The 27,168-nt window shown below is 40.0% G+C and overlaps 1 protein-coding gene across 10 annotated transcripts in view; it reads left to right on the top strand.

Annotated features, from left to right (window-relative positions):
* The window catches only part of ELAVL2 (ELAV like RNA binding protein 2), a 165,727-nt gene that overhangs the window by 110,549 nt on the left and 28,010 nt on the right, over positions 1–27,168 (top strand). For all 10 annotated transcript variants that reach the window (XM_066257359.1, XM_066257366.1, XM_066257365.1 and 7 more), the window contains one exon: positions 14,826–14,929. In XM_066257359.1, coding sequence (XP_066113456.1) covers positions 14,826–14,929 — 104 coding nt within the window. The remainder of the gene's footprint in view (positions 1–14,825; positions 14,930–27,168) is intronic.

Below are 27,168 nucleotides of genomic sequence, written 5' to 3'. Positions count from 1 at the left end.
AGTGTTTGAAGGTAGAACTGCTGATTTTTCTTTTAGAGAAGCTACCTAAATCACTAAGTAATGAGAACTGGCTTTTGTCTTAACAGAGGTGTTAAGATGCTATGATAAGTCACTCATTTTCTCTCAAGCTAGAGAACCTGCTAAGTTCAAGTCTTGTCTTAAGATGTGCATATTCCAGATGAATTAGTTTATTGTCCCACTTTCAATAAAGAGCATTTTTCCTAGTCTTCCTGATCTTGGATGGAAGACACCTTTGTACCCATGTGTGCAGTACTGGAGAATTTTTTTTTTTTATATATATAAATAAATTTTTATTTTAATAGGGTGACATCAATAAATCAGGGTACATACATTCAAAGAAAACATTTCCAGGTTATCTTGTCATTTAGTTATGTTGCATACCCATCACCCAAAGAGAGATCGTCCTCTGCCACCCTCCATCCAGTTCTCTCTGTACCCCTCCCCCTCCCCTCCCCCTCTCCCTCCTTCCCTCCCCCCACCCCCCATAGCCACCACACTCCTGTTCATGCCTCTCAGTCTCGCTTTTATGTCCCACTAATGTATGGAATCCTGCAGTTCCTGTTTTTTTCTGATTCGCTTATTTCACTCCGCACAATGCTACCAAGACTCCACCATTCCGCTATAAGTGATCCAATGTCACCATTTCTCCTAGCTGAATAATATACCATGGTGTATATGTGCCCCATCTTCTTCATCTAGTCCTCTATTTTTTTTTACAGTGATTAAAAGCCTTTAAGCAAACTCTTGGCCAATACAGCAAGAATCCATAAATGAGTAGTGTCCTTAACATGTTCCCCAAGTCCAAGGTGGCCCCCTCACCATGCCAAATCCCTGAAAAATGCAACCCAACCACAGTTCAGTCTGTTAGGAGCTGTCACAGGGAGCAGGAGTCCAGGAAAGTTCCCCACAGGAAAAGTCCGTATGGCACTGGAATTGTTGTCACCATTCTATACTTTGCAGCTCATGTCCAAGTCCCAATGACCGCTGCTTCTAGCTGGTAATGATTCAGGTAGACTGGAAAAAGCCATTTGCAGCATGCGTGGATATGGAGCTTCTGTTCTCCTCTGCCTGGAGAGTTGAGACCAGGTTGCTTTTCCCTGGAGCTCTGTGACTGTGGCCTGGTAAAGAGAACCTTGGGATACACTAAGCTGGGTGGCAAAGGTAAATTCATAATACAAGTTGGCAAAAGGAGGAAAGAGAGCTCTAAATTAAGAGTAGGTCCAAGCCTGAAATATGAGTGGGGCATTGAGGTAGGAGGAATAAAGGAAACACTATATATTAAGTAAAGCAGCAGAAAATAGGACTATCAACACCCACCACAGAGATCTTTGAGGGAAGAATAAAGAACCTGACTATTCAGGCAAAACATAGTTAAGTGGCCCTTGTGCAAATGAGATCAGTTTACCTGCTTCTTGGAAGAAATACCCTAGGCTCGTCCACAGTGTCGTAGATGGGGTCGACGGCCCTGGGCACCTTCAGCCTTCAGTGGCAAACCCCAGCATTCTGGGCAAGGTTAGGTCATAGGTGGCTGGAGCAGGCCTGGAAGAGACTGAACCCTCCCTTAGAGGAGCGAGGGGGAAGCCCACCTTCCAGTGTCCCTGTTTCCTCACAGCAGAGGTGTGTAAGCCTGGCAGGCTTTAGCTCAATGACCTTCTTTCCACTATTGAAGCAGGACCCAGATGGCATCCTATGAGACCCCTTTGGGGTGCTGGAGCCTTTAAGGGTGTATCCTAAAAGCTGGTAGTTCCCCCTGATCTCTATTGGGCTTTTTCTGCCTCTAGGTATCTTAAAAGCCATTCTCAGAAGATCTCGCTGAGGGGTTGGAGGATCCCCATCCGCCTATATAAATCTTTTCCATATATCTGGAGCTATTTGGAAAAAAGACAGAACAGTGTTATTAGCTAGATCTAATAAAGAAGGTAGATTTGGTGTCTCCTATTCATCAGCTTTCAAAAGAAATGTAAATTTTTTTTTTTTTTTTAAGTAAAAAGCATGATATGGTAGACCCGTCGGAGTCATTGGCCTGGTGTGCAGGATTCCCGGGTTCGATTCCCGGCCAGAGCACACAGGAGAAGCGCCCATCTACCTCTCCACCCCTCCCCCTCTCCCCCCTCCCGGTCCCTCTCCTCCCGCCCACAGCCAAGGCTCCACCGGAGCAAATCCACCCTGGGCACTAAGGATGGCCCCATGGCCTCCGCCCCAGTTGCTAGAATGACTCCGGTTGCAACAGAGCAACATCCCAGATGGGCAGAGCATTCCCCCCGGTAGGCATGCCAGGTGGATCCCAGTCAGGCGCATGCAGGAGTCTGTCTGCTTGCCTCCCCATCCCCATCCTCAGAAATATACAAAAAATAAATAAATAAAAGAAAAAATACAAAAAAAAAATACAAAAAAAAAAAAGGGGGGGGGCATTCCCTTGTGCTAAAGCACCAGGAAGCCTGGAGTGAGCTTGAGTATGTCCTATGAAACATGGAGCTCTATGTTTACATATAAGTCTTTGAAGAAGGAGGAACTGCTGAAATAGTTTGTCAGCATTTGTCCCTAAGACAGCAGTCTTTATAGTGGGAACACCATACGTAAATATTTGCTGTCTGTCTATAGATTAAGGGGGGAATATGGCCAATGCTGAAAAGCCATGATCTTTGTGCCCCTCTCCTCCCCCAACCCCCTCCCTCTCCTCCCCCCACCCTGTAACCCCAACACTGTTGTTCATGTCTCTGAGTCTCATCTTTATGTCCCACCTATGTGTGGAAACATATAGTTCTTAGTTTTTTCTGATTTACTTCTTTCACTCAGTATAATGTTATCAAGGCCCATCCATGTTGTTGTAAAAGATCCTATGTCATCATTTCTTATGGCTGAGTAGTATTCCATAGTATATATATACCAAAGCTTTTTAATCCACTCATCCTCTGATGGACACTTGGGCTGTTTCCAAATCTTTGCTATTGTGAAAAATGCTGCCATAAACATGGGGGTGCATTTCTTCTTTTCAAACAGTGCTATGGTGTTCTTGGGGTATATTCCTAACAGTGGTATAGCTGGGTCAAAAGGCAGTTCGATTTTTAATTTCTTGAGGTATCTCCATACTGTTTTCCACAGTGGCTGCACCAGTCTGCATTCCCACCAGCAGTGCAGGAGGGTTCCCTTTTCTCCACATCCTCACCAGCACTTATTCTGTGTTGTTTTATTGATGAGCGCCATTCTGACTGGTGTGAGGTGATATCTCATTGTGGTTTTAATTTGCATTTCTCTAATCATTAATGATGTTGAACATTTTTTCATATGCCTATTGGCCATCTGTGTGTCCTCTTTGGAGAAATGTCTATTCATTTCTTTTGCCCATTTTTGGATTGGATTGTTTGTCTTCCTGGTATTAAGTTTTACAAGTTCTTTATAAATTTTGGTTATTAACCCCTTGTCAGACGCTATGTCAAATATATTCTCCCATTGTGTAGTTTGTCTTTTTATTCTGTTCTTATTGTCTTTAGCTGTGCAGAAGCTTTTTAGTTTGATAAAGTCCCATTTGTTTATCCTGTCTTTTATTTCACTTGCCTGTGGAGACAAATCAGCAAATATATTGCTGCGAGAGATGTCAGAGAGCTTACTGCCTATGTTTTCTTCTAAAATGCTTATGGTTTCATGGCTTACATTCAAGTCTTTTATCCATTTTGAGTTTATTTTTGTGAGTGGTGTAAGTTGGTGGTCTAGTTTCATTTTTCTGCACGTAGCTTTCCAGTTTTCCCAACACCATTTGTTGAAGAGGCTGTCTTTACTCCATTGTATTGTCTTACCTCCTTTGTCAAATATCAGTTGTCCATAGAGCTGTGGGTTTATTTCTGAGTTCTCTGTTCTGTTCCATTGATCTATGTGCCTGTTCTTATGCCAGTACCATGCTCTTTTGAGTACAATGGCCTTATAATATAACTTGATATCTGGAAGTGTTATACCTCCCGCTTTTTTCTTCCTTTTCAGGATTGCTGAGGCTATTCGTGTTCTTTTTTGGTTCCATATAAATTTTTGGAATATGTGTTCTATGTCTTTGAAGTAAGTCATTGGTATTGCATTGAATTTATAAATTGCTTTGGGTAATATAGACATTTTAGTGATGTTTATTCTTCCTAACCATGAGCACGGTATATGCCTCCACTTATTCGTATCTTCCCTGATTTCTTTTATCAATGTTTTATAATTTTCTGAGTACAAGTCTTTAATCTCCTTGGTTAGATTTATTCCTAGGTACTTTATTTTTTTGGTTGCAATGGTAAAGGGGATTGATTCCCTGATTTCTCTTTCTGACAGTTCATTATTAGTGTATAAAAATGCCTCTGATTTCTGAGTATTGATTTTATATCCTGCCACCTTGCCAAATTCTTTTATCAGGTCTAGTAGTTTTTTGACTGAAACTTTAGGGTTTTCTATATACAATATCATGTCATCTGCAAATAATGATAGTTTTACTTCTTCTTTTCCAATTTGGATGCCTTTTATTTCTTTTTCTTGTCTGATTGCTGTGGCGAGGACTTCCAGAACTATGTTGAATAAGAGTGGTGAAAGGGGGCACCCCTGCCTTGATCCTGATCTTAAGGGGATAGCTTTTAATTTTTGCCCATTGAGTATGATGTTGGCTGTGGGTTTGTCATAGATGGCCTTTATCATGTTGAGGTATGTTCCCTGTATTCCCACTTTGCTGAGAGTTTTGATCATGAATGGGTGCTGGACTTTATCAAATGCTTTTTCTGCATCTATTGAAATTATCATGTGGTTTTTCTCCTTTCTTTTGTTTATGTGATGAATCACATTGATTGATTTGCGAATATTGTACCAGCCTTGCCTCCCAAGAATAAATTCTACTTGATCATGGTGTATGATTTTTTCCATATATTGCTGGATCCGGTTTGCTAATATTTTATTGAGGATTTTTGCATCTAAGTTCATCAGGGATATTGGCCTATAATTTTCTTTTTTTGTGTTGTCTTTGCCTGGTTTTGGAATCAGAATTATGCTCGCCTCATAAAAGGAGTTTGGAAGTCTTCCTTCCTCTTGAATTTTTTGAAATAGCTTGAGAAGGATAGGAGTTAGTTCTTCTTTGAATATTTGGTAGAATTCACTTGTGAAGCCATCAGGCCCAGGACTTTTCTTTTTTGGGAGTTTTTTGATAGCTGTTTCAATCTTATTTGTTGTAATTGGTCTGTTTAGGTTTTCTGATTCTTCCAGATTGATTTTTGGAAGATTATATGATTCAAGGAATTTGTCCATTTCATCTAGGTTGTCTAGTTTTTTGGCGTACAGTTCTTCATAGTATTTTCTTACAATATTTTGTATTTCTGTTGTGTCAGTTGTTATTTCTCCACTCTCGTTTCTAATTTTATTTATTTGAGTCCTCTCTCTTTTTTTCTTGGTGAGTCTTGTTAAAGGTTCATCGATCTTGTTTACCTTTTCAAAGAACCAGCTCCTGGTTTCATTGATCCTCTGTATTGTTTCTTTAGCCTCTATGTCACTTATTTCTGCTCTGATCTTTATTATTTCCTTCCTTCTACTAGCTCTGGGCTTTACTTGCTGTTCTTTTTCTAGTTCTTTTAGATGCAGGGTTAAGTTGTTAATTTGAGCTTTTTCTAGCTTCTTGAGGTATGCCTGTAATGCTATAAACTTCCCTCTCAGGACTGCTTTTGCTGTGTCCCATAAATTTTGAGTTGATGTATGCTCATTATCGTTTGTTTCTAGGAATTTTTAAATTTCTTCTTTGATCTCAATGTTAACCCATTCATTGTTTAATAACGTGCTATTTAGTTTCCAAGTGTTTGAATGTTTTTCAATTTTTCTATTGTGGTTGATTTCTAGTTTAATGCCATTGTGATCAGAGAAAGTGTTCGATATGATTTCAATCTTCTTAAATTTGTTGAGCCCGCTTTTGTGCCCTAACATGCGGTCTATTCTAGAGAATGTCCCATGAGCGCTTGAAAAGAATGTATATTCTGCTCTTTTAGGGTGAAAGGTTCTGAAGATACCTATTAAATCGAGTTCATCTAATATGTCCTTTAAGTCTGCTGTTTCTTTTGTTAATTTTCTTTCTTGAGGACCTATCTAATGATGTTAATGGAGTATTGAAATCTCCTACTATTATAGTATTGCTGTTGATCTCGCCCTTTAAGTCTATCAAAGTCTGCTTTATATATTTAGGTGCTCCTATATTAGGTGCGTAGATATTTATAATGGTTATATCTTCCTTTTGTATTGCTCCCTTTATCATTATGTAGTGACCTTCTTTATCTCTAACTATGGTCTTTGTTCTAAAGTCCATTTTGTCTGATATAAGTATTGCTACCCCAGCTTTTTTTTCATTTCCATTTGCATGAAATATTTTTTTCCATCCTTTTATCTTCAGTCTGTGTGCATCTTTTGATTTAAGGTGTGTCTCTTGTAGACAGCATATGTATGGGTCCTGTTTTCTTATCCACGCAGCTACCCTATGTCTCTTGATCGGATCATTTAATCCATTAACATTTAAGGTTATTACTGATATGTAATTGTTTATTGCCATTTTTTTTCTTTAAAACTGTTTTTCTCTTTTGCTATATTCTTTTTTTTCCTTTGATCTGTTTACAACAGGTCCCTTAGCATTTCTTGCAGCCTTGGTTTGGTTGTAGTGAAATCCTTTAGTTTTTTTTTGTCTGTAAAGCTTTTTATTTCTCCTTCAATTTTAAATGATAGCCTTGCTGGATAAAGTAGTCTTGGTTGTAGGTTCTTGTTCTGCATTACTTTGAATATTTCTTGCCATTCCCTTCTGGCCTCAAGTGTTTCTGTTGAGAAGTCAGAAGTCATCCTTATGGGGGCTCCTTTGTAGGTGATTGTCTTTTTTTCTCTAGCAAAGTACTGGAGAATTTAGAGGATTTAATATGCTGTTGCTGGTCTTGGTAGCCTAAGACCGAATTGTGTGGGAGTTCTTAATGTTGTCTGAAATTGTGATGTATTAAGAACCCAGTTTTGCCAATTTAAGTAAGGTCACGCTGCATTGCCAGCAGATCCATAATTACTGGGACTGGAACTATAGGAAAATAGACCTCTGCCAGTTACATAATCTGAGGATAGTTATGGCCCATTAAAATTAACTTGAAAATATCCTGGTGCTGAGGTTATATTCACTTAAGAATGAGGCTGCTTAGGTAATATTTACCAAATGATCACTATTTCCAACTTTGAGTTCAGCAGACAAGTTACAATTTAAACTCTTATATATTATATATGAGTGAATCTGTGAAGTCCTGAAAACCACTTTAAAATATTGGGGTATTTTAGCCTTGGGCTGGCTTTATTAGCATTTGGGTGGAAGATGAGTCTTCAAGTGAGCCATCTGTTTTCTGTAGTCTGTGAGTGTCCAGGTTGAATTCTCCATCCTTGTGATAATCCCTGGTAATGTCCTGTGGGAAGCTGGTAAAAATGATCCAAGCTTTAAGGGAGGCCAGCTTTTTCTGTAGTAATAGGATCTCACCAGCCTTCTACCTCATAATTTGATCTCACTCATTAGAGGGCGGCTAGAAGGACCTGTTTAATTTGACCTGTTAGTTGAATGTTTAAATGGAAGGACCTGCTGCATCTGGCGTGCTGCATCTGAGGACACCCAGGCTAAGTCGGGAATTAAAATTTGGAGAGAAACGTGACTATAGAAGATTGCATTGCTGTGTTCTGAGATTCTCTCAAACTTTTCCCCTAATATGAGCACCCACTTAGTTTTGTTACATATCAGATAAAAGATACTAAAAAAGCTCCTTTGTAAAAAGTCTGGTACACTTTGCTTTGGTGCCAAAGTTGCAGTGCACAGCCTGTCTGAACAGACACATGTAAGGAGTGCCCAAGAACAGAAAGTCCATATGAAAAAACCCAACACATTTGCAGCTTTGTTGTGTGTTTGGGGGAAGAGGAAGGAAGGGTATTAAAATGAGGGATAGGGGTAGGTCTGTTATTAAAAACAAATATTTTCCCCCCTCTTGGAGTGAAAACCTGCTTTTCTAAATCAATTTATTTATTTACTTCTTGTTAAGGGATGCAATTTTAAATAGGGGCTGTGTTTAGAGACAGTGAGTGTTTTCAGTTTGCTAAATGTTACATTGTTAGGGCGTAGAGTACACAGATTCTTGCTTGTCAGAGAGGACTATAGTGACCTATTCCTGCTAAACTGTGGAATTTTAAAAAGAGTCATGCTGCTTTTGTCCTTTTTTTAATTCCATAAAACATTACTGCTACTCTAAATGAAATAATAGATACACATCAATCACATAGTCACCTTTTAATGTTGATTCAACTACCAGGATTTTATAGAATTCGCTCTGCATTTTATTTGACTTGTACTTGAATAGTCTCAGCAGACTTAATTATATTAGTGAGAAAGCACTTTCAACAAAATTATATGCTGACATCCCATAATTCATACTTACAAATTTGTGAAACAGATTTATGTAAATCTATCAAATTACTCTAGATGACTTTTTTTTTTAAATTGGGATTTCATTTAAGTGGTATTTGTAGAAAATTTTCATATGAAAAAATTTTACAGGGACTATTGAAAAAATGTATCTCACTTCACTCCTTTATAAAACAGAATACTATAACATTTGAGCATCTTGTCTTCCTTTGTTCTGTAATCCATCTGGTACAATAGCGACACAGGGCACATGTGTATAAGGGCATCTCTCTTCTAAACCATAAGCTCCTTTTGAAAGGCAGATGACTTTCTTCATTTGTTCATTGTTCATTAGCTTGCTTGTTCATTCATTCAATGAACGTCTAGTTAATTATCTGTGGTAAGGTCTTCTACGTCGTGGCTATGCTCAGCTTGCCCTTGCTCAGCAGTCTAAAAGTGAGGCATCCGCAGTGACTCAATACCCATATATGTACTACTGAGATAAAGGTGTAAGCTAAGGGTTGTGGAAGGACTAGAAGAGACATTGGAGAGATGTATGTTCCAAGCACAGGCAAACCAAACGTGCCTTTTAGGGTATATGTGTAGGAGGAGTGGACAGACACGAGAAGGTGATAATGACCCTGAAAACCAGAGCACAGTCAGATTTGTCTTTTAGGAATATCACCAGACACTTATAATTGAGGATGATTGGGTTTGGAGTTAACAGGCGTCTAGGGAAGAAGTGATGGGATAGGATAATTCAAGTCAGAACAGCACATGAGGACCTGTGCTAGAGCAGAAGGGAGGGGAAAGAGAGAGGGGCAGATTTAGTCGGTAGACTTGGCAGGAGGTGATACCTGTATGGGAGACCTTGCATCGAAATAACTCTACTTGCACAGCTTCCGTAATAGACTAGGAGCTATTTCTTTCAAGTCTTGGGTCAACTGTTACTTTCTAGATGAGGCCCATTCTGACCACTATATTTCAACTGCAACCCTGAACACCTCCCACATACACACAAACACTCTCTCATATCTCTTTTTCCTCCTTAGCTCTTATTTTCTTCTAATGTACTGTACAGTTTTGTCCCTTCTATCAGCATTTAAGTTTTATAAAGGGGAGTTTGTCTTTTTGCTGTATCCTCAGGGACTACCAAAAAAGTAGAGTTTCTATACTTGTTGAACAAATTAATGCTAAATATTGATGAGAAATATGTCGTATGACTTTTTTTTCCATACAGAATTTATTTTCTACAATTCTGTGTTGAGAAGGTTTCAACTAAATATTGGTTGGATAAAATTAAATTAATGTGCCAGGTTTAGAATCAAGAATTATGGTGGTCTGTTTCCTTTACCTTGACACCTGAAGGGACAATTTGATACTCTGTACACTAGTAATTTCAAATAGAAAAGACTAAATAAAGTGACCTTTGAATTAAATGGGTCCAGAAGATTGTGTATTTTTAATTAAAATATGCAATTAAAATTTTAATTAAAGTGTGCTATTAGAAGCAATGTGGGTCGCAGGGGAGTGCTGCTGGTTTGAATTATGCACAGTTTGGGATAAATTGGAGTTTACTGTGTTTGCTACGAGCACTTGGTCGCTGCCCAGACTCTCCCGGTTTTTCCTTCCTGCTCTGACCCCCTTGTGGCTCTCTTAGTGGGCCTCGGTCCCATGCAGAGGCCTGTGGAGTGTCTCAGCTCTGTGCTTTCGATCACTTGACCGTCGTTCCAAGCAGCCTGTTTGTAACTGTTTCCTTTCTGCCAAGAGCAGTTTATAAGTGATTTTTGTGTCTCTAGGGAAGAATGGATCCTTTTCTGTGACAAATGTGTTAGATTAAAAAAGAGGATGCGAAACAAAAGGCATGCACGCACACGGTATACACAATACCTGTGCTGAAGTGCAGCATCAACCTGGGGCTCTCCGTACCTGCCTGAAGGACTCAGGCTGTGTGGCTGTTCACAGAGCTGGCTCCGTAGTGCAGTTAGGAATTCCTGCCATGGAGGACCAAGGCTTGGATTAATGGTTTGAAAATTCCCGCCTTTGACTACCAGTAGTTTGTGGAACAAGTAGTGCTGTCCTTATTCCTGATGTTCAGTTAACCAGAAGGCATTTTTTTGATTGCTGAAGACAAGATTTATTCATCTTGAAGGTTCTTTTTTGTGAGAGATTTAGCTTTGTCATTTTGTTCAGAATTTTCTTCTAATCATGTTGATTTTCATAATGGTTATATTTGGATTTTAAGTGTAGAGCTTTATAAATTTTTTGAAGAAGTGATTCTTGGTTTGGGGATTGTCAATATGCACATTCTAAATTCAGGATGATTTGAAAAGTTGATTTAGATGATATGGATAAACAAGGTTTTTTTCCAAGTCTTCCCTTGAGGTTTTATGACTGTTACTGATGAATATAAGAGTAGGAAAAAGTAGACCCAGGCTACATATTTTTTTACTGATGTCTGACTTGACACAGTTTTATTTTTAAAAATAAACTCACTTATAATAACCTGAAATAGGCACTATATAAGATGCAGTTTACTTTGTTATAGGAATTAATAACTGCATAGAAATTTGTATATAGTGAAACCAATTTTTGCATGAGAAATAAAGGAATTTGAAACTGACTCAACACTTTTTAAAAATTTTTTATGTTAGAACCCTGTTAGAAAATGCTTGGCATTTTACTTCAGGCGTATTGAAGATGTTCTGGATTCAGATATAAACTAGTTTGAATTCAGTGGAGAAGAACATGTAGCATTTGAGAGTCGTGTATTCAAATCCTGACCACTACTTCCTACCTGCTTTTTTAGTTTTAAGAAGCTGATTTGACCTTGCCTACCTTCAGATATCATTTCTATCTTGCAGGAGAAGAATATGAGTATCTCACATGATTAATATGAGGCTAAATTTAAATAGCTAAAACATTATACAGCTGAAAGGTGAGGATGGGGAGAATCTTACCTATCTTCTCATCTGTAATATTTTTATTTATTTAAAGCACCCAGTAAATATTTGCTGACTCCACTCACTTTAAAATGAAAGTCTTTGAGGTTCCAAACGCCTGTGTGTTCCAGTGCCAACATTTTAATGTGCCTGTGAGAATGTATTTAGGAATGCAGCCTTTTAGCAGCAGATATACCCTTTCATATTATTTTGCTTAGGCTAATAGAGAGATTTGGCTGACTCATCGTCATTATAGCTAGCCATAATTGCCTGAGTGGGTCAGGTCAAAGATCCATTAAATGGATGGGCCATCTGATGGTGATGGTTTTAATACTTTCGGTTAAATACACAACACCATTATGCCTCTCATTTATTCCTTTAGCAAGCTTTTGAGTGCCCACAGAGTCCTGGGAGTAAGAGCTCAGAGGCCAGCATGGGAGACAGCGAAGCAGGGACTGATGGCACAGACTTTCCACCTTCCCCAGTGACCTACCTCCAGCCAGCACTGCTGTGCTCAAGAGTGATGTCAACTGGCCAATACACTGTTTCTCTGAAGTGGTGGATAACTTGATGATTTCAGAAGAAAGATAGCCACTTATATCTTTAAAATGTATTTGTAAAAGACACTGTTCCCCGCAGAGTCAGTTCACATGCCCAGACCAGCGGCACTTGGCCTTCTCAGGGCTCCCGGAAGGCTCACTTTGTAGCCCTGGATTCTCTCTCACTGTTAGCTATGATTCTCAACTTTGGCTGCATTTTAGAGTCACCACGATTTAAAAAACCTAGTACCCATTGCTTTGCTTTGTAGTAGACCAATAAAAATATCTCTGGGACTGGGTCTGAGGCATCGGTTTTTTTTACAGCTTTGTAGATTATTTTATTGTACAACCAAGGTTGAGAAAGCTTTGTGTGATTAGACACTGCTGAAATGCAGGTGTGAGGATGTGTCAGAAGATAAGAGAAATGGACTTCTTAATTCTGCTACAGTTGATAATTTGATATATTTTGTCATAGAATAACAGTGAGACAAAAAATACTCAGTGTTTGCCTTGCCTTTTTCCTTTCCCTATTGTATTTGTAACATCTTCCTGATTTAATTTTAAATGATGAATGCATTTCAACTCCTTAACATGTAGTAGAAATAACGTAATTCTTCCTCACTTTATCTTTTGACCAGAATGATGTACTTCCATCCATAGCAAATGGCTTCATTGCTGTTGCAGCAACCTCATTGTATAGAGATTGTTCTTCTCATTTTAGAAATAAGGAAGCTATGACTCAGGTTAAGTAGTTTCTTCAGAGTCACACAGCTGGTAGATAGCACAGCCAGCATTGGAACTCCCCTGTGTCTTTCTCCAAAGCCCATATTCTTTTCATCATAAACTGATTCATTGAGCAGTTATTTTATGTTCAGCCAGTTTGAATCCTGCTCAGGAACAATAGAACCGAGACGCATTTCATAAGAAGGGCCTCACTATGCATGCAATAGGTATGTGATAAATGTCTGTCGGGTTAGTGCAAAGCTGAATGCAAAATCTCTCTGATTAGTGTGAGAAAAAATAATGAATTGAGTTAATTTTAGCTCTTCTCCACCCCCTTTAAGAAAAAAACAAAAAGTATAGTTTGGTAAGAGGTCATGAGTTGGCAATAATTATCCCAAATAATGAAAGTGATCTCCAAAATACAATCACAAGTTTTCATAAATGTTAGGTACTATATTTACCCTCTCACTCTCCCTCTTCTTCTCCCCTTTCCCTCCTCCTCCTCCTCCCCCTTTCCCTCCTCCTCTCCCCCCTTTCCCTCCTCCTCTCCCCCCTTTCCCTCCTCCTCTCCCCCCTTTCCCTCCTCCTCTCCCCCCTTTCCCTCCTCCTCCTCCCCCTTTCCCTCCTCCTCTCCCCCCTTTCCCTCCTCCTCCTCCCCCTTTCCCTCCTCCTCCTCCCCCTTTCCCTCCTCCTCTCCCCTCTTTCCCTCCTCCTCTACCCCCTTTCCCTCCTCCTCCTCTCCCTTTCCTTCCTTCTCTCCCTGTCTGTCTTTTTGGTATAGTTGCAAGGAGAACCACATTAGGGTAACCAGAGTGGCTATTCTAAATACCTGTATTCATAACCAATTGGATCTAAGTTACCCCTTAAAGGAAAAATATCCCTTATTTTGTTATGAAATTGATACAAAGGAGCTATTTAATTAAAAGCCTTTGGACCTTTACTGGGAATCTTCCAGGAAACCCTTCACTGAGTTTGGTTTGACTTTAGAGTAAACCTTATTTTTTTAATTAATTTATTTATTGCATTTTCATAGATTCTAATGTCTCCCCCAAAGCACCCCCCTCCCCTGTATTCCCTTCAACATCTCCCCTACCCCCCTCCTAACAGCGCCTTCCCCTTCCCTTCAGGTTTAATTCCATTCCTCAGTTCACATTGTTTCTTGGATTCCTCAAATGAGTGAGGTCATATATGATATTTTTCTTTCTCTGCCTGGCTTATTTAGGTCCGTTTTTGTCTCCTACTCTATACTGTTTCTCACCTTTTCAAACGGAGAAACTTTCCCATAGTTGAAAAATGGAGACTTTTAGGGTTGGCTTTACTTATGTGTGCATTTTGTTGATTCCAACCCCTTGTGATTTCCTGTTTTTTAAGAGCTGGGACATCATTGAACCAGGGGGTGACAGGGCTCATATGACAGAGAAAAGCAACATCAAAAGACTTATATTGAATCAATTCTTATTCTAAAAATAAAAATGTCCTGTTACATTATTTTTGTCTATGCTCTTTTTTAATTTCCCTGTCCACGTATTCTCAATGGACTTGGGCATCGTTAGTGTACACCTTTGTGTTCACATTTCCCTGTGTTTCTCGTCTAGGTCATCAAACCCCTTTTAGAAAATTAGATTCAGTTTGTTTAAAACTTTCCTCTAAAATAAATTTCTTTATGCGTAGTATATATACACACAGAAAAACAATACACACACACACTAACACATGCACACACACGATTCTTCACTCTGAAATAATTGTACTTGGTAAAGGCTGTAAATCTGTTGGTGCAGTGCCCAGAACACTGATAGGTTCTTGGTGATGCTTACTGCCTCCCCATTTTATGGGTGAGGAAACTGAAGCTAAAAAAGTCATGTCCACAGAGCTCACGCAGCAGCTCGGGGAGTCGTGCACCCACGGGCTCTGAGGCTGAGTGCTGTCGTGCTGACGGGCACACTGGCTCAGGCAGTGCCCAGTGCTGGAACTCTCTGCGGATGTGTGTTTTTTTAAATGGCTCAGCTTCCTGAGTTTTCACTGGTGTTTAAATTTGCAAATGTAGTAAACAGTAGAGGAAAAAGATTACATACATACATAATATGGACTTCTTTTTACTGTTGATGCTGGTGTTAATGGCAAGACCATATGCCAAAATGAAATTAGATCTCATCAGCCGTGTAGAATTAATGCATGCCTTTTCCCCTTCCTTTTCATTAGGGCAGAGCTTGGGATACGGCTTTGTGAACTACATTGACCCCAAGGATGCAGAGAAAGCTATCAACACCCTGAATGGATTGAGACTTCAAACCAAAACAATAAAAGTATGTTTGTTTATTTTTGTCTACATGAAGAACAGATTTTAGAAAATCAAGGTCTACTTCTAGTTCTTTCCTGTATTCACTTTGTGCCCACCTAAATACTTCGCTGGGCTTAGTGGAATTTTTTTGTTTTGTTGCATGAATGGGGAAACTTTAGGAGTCCTTTGTGTAATCACTTCTGTATCAGCAAAGGGACAGCAGCAACTTTTTTTAGATAAGTACTTTATGAAGCCTACTGAATTAAATCTTCCTTTATAGCAAATGACCTGCCATGTAACTTGAGGAAACCTTAGGCCAGTTCTTTCAGTATAAGAATTGGCACACTTGTTCTTAAAGGGCCAGGTAGTAAATACGTTGACTTTTATGGGCCACACAGTGTCTGTCACAGCTACTCACCTCTGCTCTTGTAGCTTAAAAGCAGCCATAACCACCACAGGAACTGATACATGTGGCTTTGATCCTATAAAACTTGGTTTATGGACACCAGCACTTGAATTTCATGTAATGTTTGTGTGCCACAAAGTTGTCTTTATTTTACCCCAATTATTTAAAAATATAAAAACCTTTGTTAGTTCATGGGTCATAAAATAGAGGTGGCAGGCTGGCTATGGTCCTTGCACTCGCATTTGACTGTGGTCTAACAGATTCAGCTTACTTTGAAGGGACCTACTAGAAGAGCTTATATGCCACACAGGTGGGGTTTTTTCTTTTTTTTTTCTTTTTTTCTTTTTTTTTGTATTTTTCTGAAGCTGGAAACGGGGAGAGACAGACACCTGCATGCGCCCGACTGGGATCCACCTGGCACGCCCACCAGGGGGTGATGCTCTGCCCCTCTGGGGCGTCGCTCTGCTGCGACCAGAGCCACTCTAGCGCCTGGGGCAGAGGCCAAGGAGCCATACCCAGCGCCCGGGCCATCTTTGCTCCAGTGGAGTCTCGGCTGAGGGAGGGGAAGAGAGAGACAGAGAGGAAGGAGGAGGCGGGGGTGGAGAAGCAAATGGGCGCTTCTCCTGTGTGCACTGGCCGGGAATCGAACCTGGGTCCCCTGCACGCCAGGCCGACGCTCTACCACCGAGACAACCGGCCAGGGCCTGGTGGGGTTTTTTCTATTACATTTTTTTTTTTCAAGACAAGTTGTAAATAATTGTGTGGATATTTTCCTTTTTTGAATTTTTAGAGTTATATAGATTCTCTCTGGATAAAAAGTGAATGCAATTTGCAGTATAGATTTTATTTTCCTTTGGAAAAAAAGGATGTTCCTCTGGCAAACCCTTAGTTATCTGTGCCATAAATTTTCCCTCCCCTGCCCAGTACAGACATTGCCAATCAATCACGGCAGTCTTTCTCACCGAGTTTAGATATGGGTACCAAATATTTTTCAAAATAGTGTTCTAGACAACTTCAATCAATTGACTCAAGTTGGAACCTGTTTTCCTCCCTTGATTTAAGAAGTCTTCTCAGATTATAGTCTGAAATGGTGAGGGGAAGTTAGTCAAGGCTGACTGTGGCATTCATCTTGCTTAGAAACTTGTTTAGAAAATCTCTGCTCACTTGGTCAGGCATCTGGAGATGGAGTGTCATTTTTGTGCTTAAAAGTTGCTTTTCTTAGAATTATCATTAAGGTAATTTGTTAGCCCTGGGTAGTTTTGACATTCTTTCTACTGTTGGCTCATAGGAGAAATAGCTCCCAGCTCTGAGTAATCTTAAAGGAAAGTACAAGTGGTGGCCTTCCAAATATACTTGGATGTAAGATGTTCAAGAATTCTACATGTTTTTTGATCAAGAAAATGTCACATGTGTGAATAATTTCACCCTTGAGTCAGGAAATGAATTGGTTCCTATGTTATCAAAATTTGTGGGGGGAAAATAAGATTTCCAATACAGCCTATGCTCACAAAGACTTAAGTTTGCTTTAATGTAGGTTTTCCAATCTGGACTGCTTTTTCTTATTGTTTATACTTCTCTGTATACTTTTTGGTTGTGTCACAGAGATTAACCTTTTAATAGTACTAATAATTACTAATCAAGTGCTCTTAGTAAAAAGAAAAGACATTCAATATCTGGTTACCTTCGGATTGTTTTGTGTGTTCTCTATTTTATTGCACATGTTTGCGGGTCTCTCAACTTAATTTGATTTCCAGGATTGCTGCTAATTTATAAAATTTTGAGGTTCTGAGTTGTGGTTAAGAAGATATTAGAATAGATGGTTGGGATGGCTCATTTCAGGATATACCCTTTTCTCTGTTCCAGAAATAACCAACTTTTTTTAATTTTAGTGAGTCAGTTCTTTTGCATTCATGTCCACAAGAAAGCAGAAATTCGGGGGAAACAGGTCCCCATAGAATAAGTTTCTGTCACCCATAAGAAGACCATTTACTGACAGCTGCTTCCTCACTGTCCATTGCCGGCCTTCTCTCAGGGCCCAGCTGCTTGTGCAGAATACATGGAATAAAGGACAGTAATGCCTTGTGGCTTTTACACTGTGACATCTGCTACTTCTCCTCTGATTTTCTGAAATGGAGGTGGGGTAGTGGGTAAGCAGGAGGCTCACTTCTCTCCCCACCCCCAGTTGGTCCCTTCAAAAATATCAGATAACAGCTGGTACCCTCAGTTTGGCCCAGATTTCTCTGAGAAGCGAAGCAGACCATTTTCCAAAACTACATAGTACCATTATTTTTGTCTGTTTGTTCTTTCTGTGTATTTTTTTTCCAGTTAGATATATTTTGTGTTCTTATCCAGCATCTTGAGCCAGTTCTTTTCTAGTATGCAAAGTACCTCTTGGAAGCTGCATTTAGGCCCCTATAAATTACTTCTTCACTCCCCCCCCCCTTCTTTCAGTCCACCCTGGAGGAAGGTGTCAGGATAATCTTACAAAAACACCACTTTCCTGGTTTTACTTTTCACTCAGAATTCTCTCATATTTCCCTACTGTTTTACCGTATCATTTGGCTTAACTTTGGAGTGTCCCATTGTTATTACTGTTCTCCATGGTAATCAGACTGGCTCTTTCCTTGCAAGCTGCTCTTGTTCCTGGTCTATGCACATTGTACTTACTAGCTCCCACTTTCTGGTATTCCTTTTCTGACTCATTTTAGTTTAATAGTGGCCATCCCATGTTTTATAGCCCATCTGAAGTCTTTCTTCACTTGTTGCCTTGCTAGGTTGTTTCAGCTTGGGTTGGGTTCCTCCTCCTCCTTTTTAATTTTATTTTATTTTTAATTTATTCATTTTAGAAAGGAGAGAGAGAGAGAGAGAGGAGAGAGAGACAGAGAGAGAGAAGGGGGGAGGAGCAGGAAGCATCAACTCCCATATGTGCTTTGACCAGGCAAGCCCAGGGTTTCGAACTGGCAACTTCAGCATTTCCAGGTCAACGCTTTATCCACTGCGCCACCACAGGTCAGGCCCTCCTCCTCCCTTTTTAACGGAGACCGAGTCAGAGAGAGCGACAGATAGAGATAGACGGACAGTGAGGGAGAGAGATGAGAAGAATCAGTTCTTCGTTGCGGCTCCTTAGTTGTTCATTGATTGCTTTCTTATATGTGCCTTGACACAGGGGCTATAGCAGAGTGAGTAACCCCTTGCTCAAGCTAGTGACCTTGGGCTCAAGTCAGCAACCTTGGGCTTCAAGCCAGTGACCTTGGGCTTCAAACTAGCAACCTTTGGGCTTCAGTCAGTGACCATGGGGTCATGTCTATGATTCCACGCTTAAGCCACCAACACCTCGTTCAAGCTGGTGAGCCTGCGCTCAAGCTGGATAAGCCTGTGCTCAAGCTGGCGACCTCAGGATTTCGAACCTGGGTCCTCTGTGTCCCAGTGCAATGCTCTAGCCTCTGCTCCACCACCTGGTCAGGCGGGTTCCCTTTTCTTTAAATATGTTCTCTACCCATGAGAAACCGCAAAGGTTTTGGGATCGAAAACACCATGTATACTTAAGCATTATGCTCTGTCCCTAGTGAAAAAGTTGAGATCGGTCATGTTCTATAGTTGAACTGAGATCTGGCAGTTAAGGTTAGAGCTGTGACTCATGTCTGTGTCTTCTTCTGTCTAAACCAAAACCCTGTGACACTGTGTGTTCCTGTAGAAAGCTGCAGTAGCTTAATCGACACATACGCTATATATAGGTATGCAAGTGTTCATGTACTTCTTGAGTTCAGGTTTCTGTTATTTTCCAAGCCACTTAGCATTTAGTATTTATTTGGTAAAATTCCCTAGGTATTGGAATACTGAAATAGTGAATCAAGTTCTGTGAGAGGTGGTTTATCATTTTCTCTTGGGACTTCCTAATAATATTAGCCCAGTAGGATTTTGTGCAGGTGCATCTTGCATTAAATGACAAGTAGTCAGTATTTCTGCATTGGGTGAAACAAAGTTGTTCAGGCACATCCAGACTTGGCTGCATCAGTATCACAAGGAGAGTAAGTTAGTAATATAGGTTCTGGGACACACTTCAGACCTGTTAGATCAGTGTGCAGAGGTGAGACACAGGAATTAGACAAAAATGCTTCCCAGGTACTGAGGAACAGCAAGGCTAAGACCTAGCACTTAGGAACTACCCAAATGTACCCTTTTTAAAAATAGGTTGATTGTCTAAATACTCAATATTTTTGAATATGTAGTTCAGTTCTGTCTTGACCCTTTACCTCTGTAATCCTCGTGGATAATTCTTTGAACTGGAATGTTAACCATGTGTTCTCTTGAGCATGCTGAATGATAATTTAGCATTCAGAGTAAAAAATCGTTCATGTAGTCTTCATATTTTTTTAAAGTACAGCTTAAAAATTAGAACAACTTAATATGTTCACCTAATTTAGAAAGGTATTTATTTTAAGTAGGAACATCCGTAAGTTAAAATCTCAAGATGGTTATTTTTCTTCTCCAAAGATCACTTTTTTCTCTGGTTAGGACAGTGTCCCAGCAGCTTACTTTGCTGGTGACATCACATGACCTCTGTACTGCGTGGACAGGCAAAGCCTGCTCGTATGTTGTCCCTAATATAGAGATGGTAACTGAAATGTAAATATAATGTTTTTAACTTCTGATATTAGGGAGGGTAGTGAAAAGGGTAGTACATGAACAATTCAGACATCTGGCGGTGAGGGTGGGGGGATCTCATGACAGAGTCAAAAATTGCATGCTGGGGTAGGATGAGGGGTGAGGGTCCTTATCAGTGCTCTCTTATCCCCTGTAGGAATGCTTTATTTTGGGTACCCGTGGTTGTGACTACTGTGTTCAGTCTTCATGTTACTTCTCTACTCATTTTGGTTGTAGAGCATGTTAAGTATGATAAAATCTAAGTATGGTTTAAAGCCAACACTTTTGATCTTTTGCCTAGGTTAATTGTATCAGACTTAAATTCATGATTAGGAGAATAAAATCATTCATTTCCAAAAATATTTTATAGAGATTTTTTCCTCCATCAAGTACTGTGAAGATGTAATTATCACCCACACAGTGAAATGTGGACGCCTTGATTGTGATGTGTTGCTCCCGAATTCTCCTCCTTCTACAACCGGCCTAGAAAGCTTAATTATTCCTGAAAGTGGGCTTACTTTATCTGAAAAGTAGGAGATATTATCTCAAGGAATACAACTTTTCATTATCATTGATAGGTACTACTTCTAGGAATCTATCTCTTCCCTACTCTCCACATCCCTACAAAAAATTCTGTCTTGAAAGTGCTTCCAGCATAGAAAAAGGACCTAAGTTTTGTTTTAATTAAATATATCTATTTTTAATCATTCAGACATAGACAAGGCTAAATTTTACTTTTGCTTAAAAATTAAATGATACTCTTGAGAGTTATTATGCTAAGTGAAATAAGTCAGACAGGAAAGGACAAAACCACATGATTTTACTCGTATATGTAATAATAGAACAAGAAGTAAGAAACTAATACAATGAACAGAAACAAACTCATAGATGCAGACAACACAGTGGTGGTTACCAGAGGGGGAAGAGGATGGTGGGAGGGCAGGATGGGTAAAGAGGGTCAAACATGTGGTTAACAGATGGAGACTAAAGTTCAGGTGGTGAGCATGCCATACAGTACGCAGATGACACAGTATATAGTCTTGCACACCTGAAAATCATAGAATGTTATTAACCAGTGCACATAGGAGAAATTCTGTTATAAGAAACTTGGAATATTAATTAAAAATAGTAATTTCTGTTTCTTAAAGTGTTCAGTTTATTAGTGAGCAATTAACTGAAGCCAATAAACCTTTATTGTAAGTGACTATATTGCTTTTTAATATTTTTTGTTAAAGGTGTACCTTTTCATAATTAACCTACCCTTAATTAGTAAATGTCATGTTCGCAGACTTTTTTTCTGTTTAACATAGACTTTATCTTTAGTAGAGGAGGAATATGGAAGTACACTTCTAAAATCTTACCCTACCTGACAGTGCTAATGCGATTTAACTGGGTCTGTGATCTTAGACAAGATCTTGGTCTTTTAAGTTAACATTTATATCTATAAATGAATTTATGTATCATGGAATAATAGTTCTTCCCTCTTTTTAAAAAAAGCTTTCATGGTCTACCAAATGGCATATTAAGAAAAGGTGTAACTATTTTTAATGAACTCTTGCTTGTCATATAGAATAACTTAGGGTTGAAATGCAGTACCCTGTCCTGAAGTCATACATTGTAGCTGCTTCCTTCTACCACAGTTGAACCTGAGCCATCACAGTAAAACGTGTGCTGGGAAACCCTTTTCTAGCTCAGCCTTCCTTTTGGTACAGGATCATGGGGATGGGGTTGGTGTTTATTTATCATTATAAGTTGTTCTTTTATAAAATTGAATTCTAACCTTCGGTAACTAGTCTGTAGATGCTGCATAAATTGGATCCCCACTGTTGAGAGGAAAGGGCATGGAAATGGGATGCAGTGAAGCCAGCTCCGAGCTTGCCACCTGGTAGATGCTCTGCCAAAATATCTGCAGCACCATTCTGAGGTGTTCGACATAGGGGTTTTATAGAAGTGGTGATGCTGCGAGTCTGTGCTTTTGTAGGGAAGTTTGAAAGCAGATGGTAAGGAAACCACATAGAATTAGCTAGAGCAGAGAACAAGTATGGGGGAGTAATGGGGCAGTGAGCCTGAGAGCAGTTAGGGATCATAAAAGGTAGGAATGCAATGCCAAGGAGGCATGGTTTTGCACTGTAGGTGGGAGAGAACCACCGCTGAGCTCAGAGCAGAGCAGTGACCAGAGTAGACTTGAGTATTTACTGGGAGGAGAAGGTCTGCTTTGTAGTGGAGCTCCCCATCTCTCGGAGGCCCTCAGACCACCTCAGTGCTCCTTTGGCTTACACAGTTTATGTTGTTATGTGAAGCTGTAAAGTGTAGATACTTGTTGAAGAAGTGTAGGCTTCACACATTTATAAAGCATCTTCTGTAAAGTACCCCTTATTTCAAAACTTGCATATAGGCCATTACTTGACTTTTTTTTTTTTTACCTTGACCAGATTTGGAAATTTTGGAAGTAATAGTCTGAAAGATAGGTATCAAAGTAACTGACAGCTTTTGAGATGTTAGCCAAAATTATTATTTAGGTGGTCAGAGCTCTTTAATGGAGGAACAAGAGTATTAAAAGTACGTATCAGGCCCTGGCCGGTTGGCTCAGCGGTAGAGCATCGGCCTAGCGTGCGGAGGACCCGGGTTCGATTCCCGGCCAGGGCACACAGGAGAAGCGCCCATTTGCTTCTCCACCCCTCCGCCGCGCTTTCCTCTCTGTCTCTCTCTTCCCCTCCCGCAGCCAAGGCTCCATTGGAGCAGAGATGGCCCGGGCGCTGGGGATGGCTCTGTGGCCTCTGCCTCAGGCGCTAGAGTGGCTCTGGTCGCAACATGGCGACGCCCAGGATGGGCAGAGCATCGCCCCCTGGTGGGCAGAGCGTCGCCCCTGGTGGGCGTGCCGGGTGGATCCCAGTCCGGCGCATGCGGGAGTCTGTCTGACTGTCTCTCCCTGTTTCCAGCTTCAGAAAAATGAAAAAAAAAAAAAAAAAAAAAAAAGTACGTATCAGGAGTGGAGGCAGAACTGGAAACTTTGAATAAGCAATTTCTTTGCCTTTTTAAAAATACAGACTGTGTTTTTTAACTTCATTTTTAACCAATGGTATGGAGCTCTCTGGAGCCATGTGCCAACTTAGCAGTATATTTCTACAGCTGATTGTCAGAAACTTTTTAAAATAAAATTCTTACCTATTTTGAGTCCAGTTCACACAGTCCTTATTTGAAATGAGGAATAACATGTTTTTTGAGTAATGTGGTATTTGTTAATGCCAATTATGTGTTCTGTAGATTGCTCCATTATTACCAGCTTTGATTTTATTTTTATTTTTTTAAACACAAAAGACCTCAGAGGTTGTTACTTATCTAGGGTGATCTAGAAAGTGTGAGTGAGTGGCCTTACAGGTCCAGAACTTGGTTGTTTTGACATCAGTCCTGTTGTGTTACTTCTGCTCCTTGTAAGCTCCCACCGAAGTGGGAATTAGACATTTGAAAGTTCCCAGAGGGCAGTGACTAGGCATTCTCTGTATGGCTTTCTGTAGCCATTGCCCGTAGAGGCTGAGTCTGCACAGAGGGAAGGTTGAGAAGGAGGCTTCTTGCTGGCAGTGACCTAGTTTGTTTCCTGCCCATCCCTGTCTGGGGCCATGGAGGGTGGTGATGGGAGAGCCTCAGCTGTTGACTGAACACATCTCCTCCCGCCCCCCAGGGAGATTCTAGATCGTTTTATTACCCAAGCATACCTCCATCTTTCTTGCCTGTTTCTGCAAGGCACTTTTAACACTTGTCTGCTTGGTTTTCCTTCTGCACTTTAACGGTAGAATAGGGCTTATTGTCTTTCATTTATGACTCAGGAGTAGGTCAGTATGGTGGCTTCTACCAAGCCAGCTTGAGAGGTTAAGATAGGTGTGCTGACTTCTAAAGAAGAGTCCCTTAATTCCTTGCTGTATCTGCTTTTTGTAGTGTTTCCATAGGCTTTTTATCCTTGTCTGGGCTCGAGAACAATTATTCCTTGTAGGTAGGTAAATATTCCCTTTTATCAATTAAATGAAGCTCAGGTTAAGCGAATTGTTCAAAACATGCTGTAGCTGACAGTAGTTACTACTGGGACCAGACACACAGCGATAGCTGATGCCTGCCACTTTTATTGATTTTAGTTTCCATCTCACATTATTGGTATTCAAGTGTTTTGTTTAGAACCGTGTTTTAGGTAGCCCTATAAACAAACTGGATGGTCTCTTGGTAGCCTGACTTTGAGGCACTCTGTGTCCTGATACTTTCCAAATCAGGTCTCTGTTAGGTGCGCGGGTGGTGTGGAGCTATGCCTGTGGCGGGAAACAGGGCTGTCTTCCAGGCTGAGCACGTCGCACAGCCAGACCACCAGTCTGAGAGGAGAACAGTATCTAGAGGTCCTATCAGGCAGATTGGTGGATTAACATTGATTTAAGTATTTTAATGGTAATTAGTTAAAAGGGTTACTATAGTAACTTTATGAATATCTATTTTCTAGGAGACTACCCATTCTTTGAGGATGTTTTTTTCTGGTAGGTTCTTATGAATCATAAATGCAAGTTTTTTAAAAAAAAATACAGCAAATTGTATTTGCCTCTAAATTTGTGTGGACTCTTTAGAAAAGCACGTGCGGTCCATTTTCTTAGTCCTACCTCTGCCAGATTTTCCCATCATCGCCTTGAGCATCAGTTCTCGGCTGGAAGTACTGCAGCGTACTTGTGGAGTTGTTACTTTGAGAAGTTTCTTGACATACTATTTATAGGCAAGTGAAAGGGTGTTCTACAGATTTTGAAAACAATACAGGAAATCTGGTGGTGGTCTGCCAGCCCTTCCCCACTCCACCGCAGCCCTCCCCACCCTCTGTGAAGAGCTCCTTTGAATAGACTGCGTCAGGACTTGGAACCACAAGTCCTGGCTTTGTGCTCTCCTTTTGTTCTCTTCTAGTTTTCTCATTTATAAAACAAGTGGAGATGGTACCAGGCTACACAGTTACTTTGAAATGTTTTGCTTGGCATGTGGAGGTAGGAAATAAGTTGTTACTGACCTGTTACTTTCAGAGAGAGAGAGAGAGAGAGAGAGAGAGATCAAGAGTAGTCAGTGGTTTTTCAATCTCCCTTTTCTATATTAAGTTGTATTTTTAGAAATCTAGTTGGAGAGGAATTAAAAAACTGCTTTTACTCTGAAGAAAGTAGTCACACTATTTAAGTTCTTTGGTTTATTTTTGTTGAATATTTTAACAGTAGTCACCTGGTGTTACAGAGAAGTGGACTTTGGAAAAGATCAATAAATCATGCTAATACGACCTGTTTTGTGATCATTACTATAAGGTTACCTACTCCCATAGGAGTGAGAAGTTTAATTCTTCCTGCATAGGTTCCGGGGTTGCTAATGAGGCTTGACCATCAGTTGAACAGTAGGAAGGGCACAGAAAAGCAGAGCACTTGCCTGGTCCTGGAAATGGACAGTTCACAAAAAGCTTTAATTTCCACAGTTTTGTTATATGACTCTTTAGAAATTCCACTATTCCTGCTTGATTTACCGAAGTGACCCTGTTCCTATGCCTAGAAAGCTCTGACCTCGTAGAATCCGTCCAGCATAGCAGCCTATGCAGAGACTGGCCAGCTGATGGGCTCTCTAAGGTAGCCAAGCCACACTCAACCAATCTGATTTTTGGAAATATCTTTGGATTGATTTTATAGGCTTTGTTTCAATTTTACATTTTTGTATTTGTTCATGATTTATATTCACATACTTTATTTACTTTCAGGATACCTGGGAAATTGTCTTAATCATTCAGAAATCAGGAAATCAACATTGGTGGGTGATGAGAAGAGCTTGACATCTGTAATTTTATGAGCTCTCACTGCAGAATTTGAGGATTATTTATTTTAAAACCCTCTACTTAAGGAATTACCAAACATCTGAATGTTGATCAGAATCACTGGGAGTAGTGTGGTTGATAAAATTCAGGTTTCTGGACCCCAATCGAGAATTACTGTATCTGATTATCTGCAGACTGAGGCCAAGGAAATATTAGTTCAATGGCCCCTACAGGTGATTCTTAACAGGTGATGGTCTAACCTGAGAACCATTCTTTAGTGGACCTCAGTAATTTGCACTTGAATAGGTCTATGGTTCTTGTTTCAAAACAAATCTATAAATAAGATTTTTGTTCCTGAGTTCGATAATACACTATCTGGAACGTTTATGGCAGATGTACTTTTAATAAACATAATACTAGATTTACTTTAAAATACATTCATTCTCTCTGTGACTCTCACACACACGGATTTGCTAATTTTCAGAGCATCAGAATGTGATTAAATACTTTTAACATTACACGTACATAAACATCATTTAATATTTGATCCTGAGAATGGGGAATTTGCAGTATAGTTCTCCTGGGGCCCATTTATTTAAAATGAATATGTTTTCTAGAGATGGGGAGTTGAGTTATATGGTCTAAGATGATTGTGAATCCTTAGATTATGAGAGATGCTTTTCAGTGCAATTAAAATTCAACACATTTGTAGGCTCCTAACTGTACTCCTCCTCCAGCCTTCCCCAGTATCTGGATATTTGAACTTTCTAGTCAGAGTCTGAATAAATAGGAATTTGCTTTCTATGATAAGAACACCCCTTACAGAACATGTTAAAAATATGTAAGGAAAAACAATTACTGTATTCTGTTTTCATTTATAAACCTTTTGACCTATAAACTGAATTTTGTCCCAAAGTTATCTGAAAGCCATGTATAGGATTGCCAAATGGCTTAGAATGTCTGCTCTGCTTAGATTTGCAAAAATGGGTTAATAAGTAATTGTCACCAACTTGCTGGATTTTCTTTAGTTCTTTTTCATTATTAACCAGAGTCGTGGAGGAATTGTGCAATATGCATTGTCTGCAAACTGCTCTGGCATGCCAAGTCGAATGAACTGTGAAGGTGTGGCTAACAACACCCCTCTCCCCTTTGTACCTTGTTCCCTGAGTAGTAAAGACCATGGATCTACTAGTGGCAAAGGGGATACTATTTGGTGGTTTAATTACAGCCTGTGAATGTTATTGATGCTCTCAGTCAGCAAGACCCAGGGAAAGGGCATGGTGCCAGACCATTTGGTGCTCCCCACAGTGTAATTAAATACCGCAGCACTGGATTCTAAAGTAGATGAGCATTTATTTCGTTTTGCAACAAAGGTAAAGATGGTCATCCCCTCCTTACTGCTCCTCTTTAA

Source organism: Saccopteryx bilineata, chromosome 2 (genome assembly GCF_036850765.1).
Source record: "Saccopteryx bilineata isolate mSacBil1 chromosome 2, mSacBil1_pri_phased_curated, whole genome shotgun sequence".
NCBI classification, from domain to species: Eukaryota; Metazoa; Chordata; class Mammalia; order Chiroptera; family Emballonuridae; genus Saccopteryx; species Saccopteryx bilineata.
The sequence above is the reverse complement of the archived record's forward strand: the minus strand, read 5'-3'. Positions and strand labels throughout refer to the sequence as shown.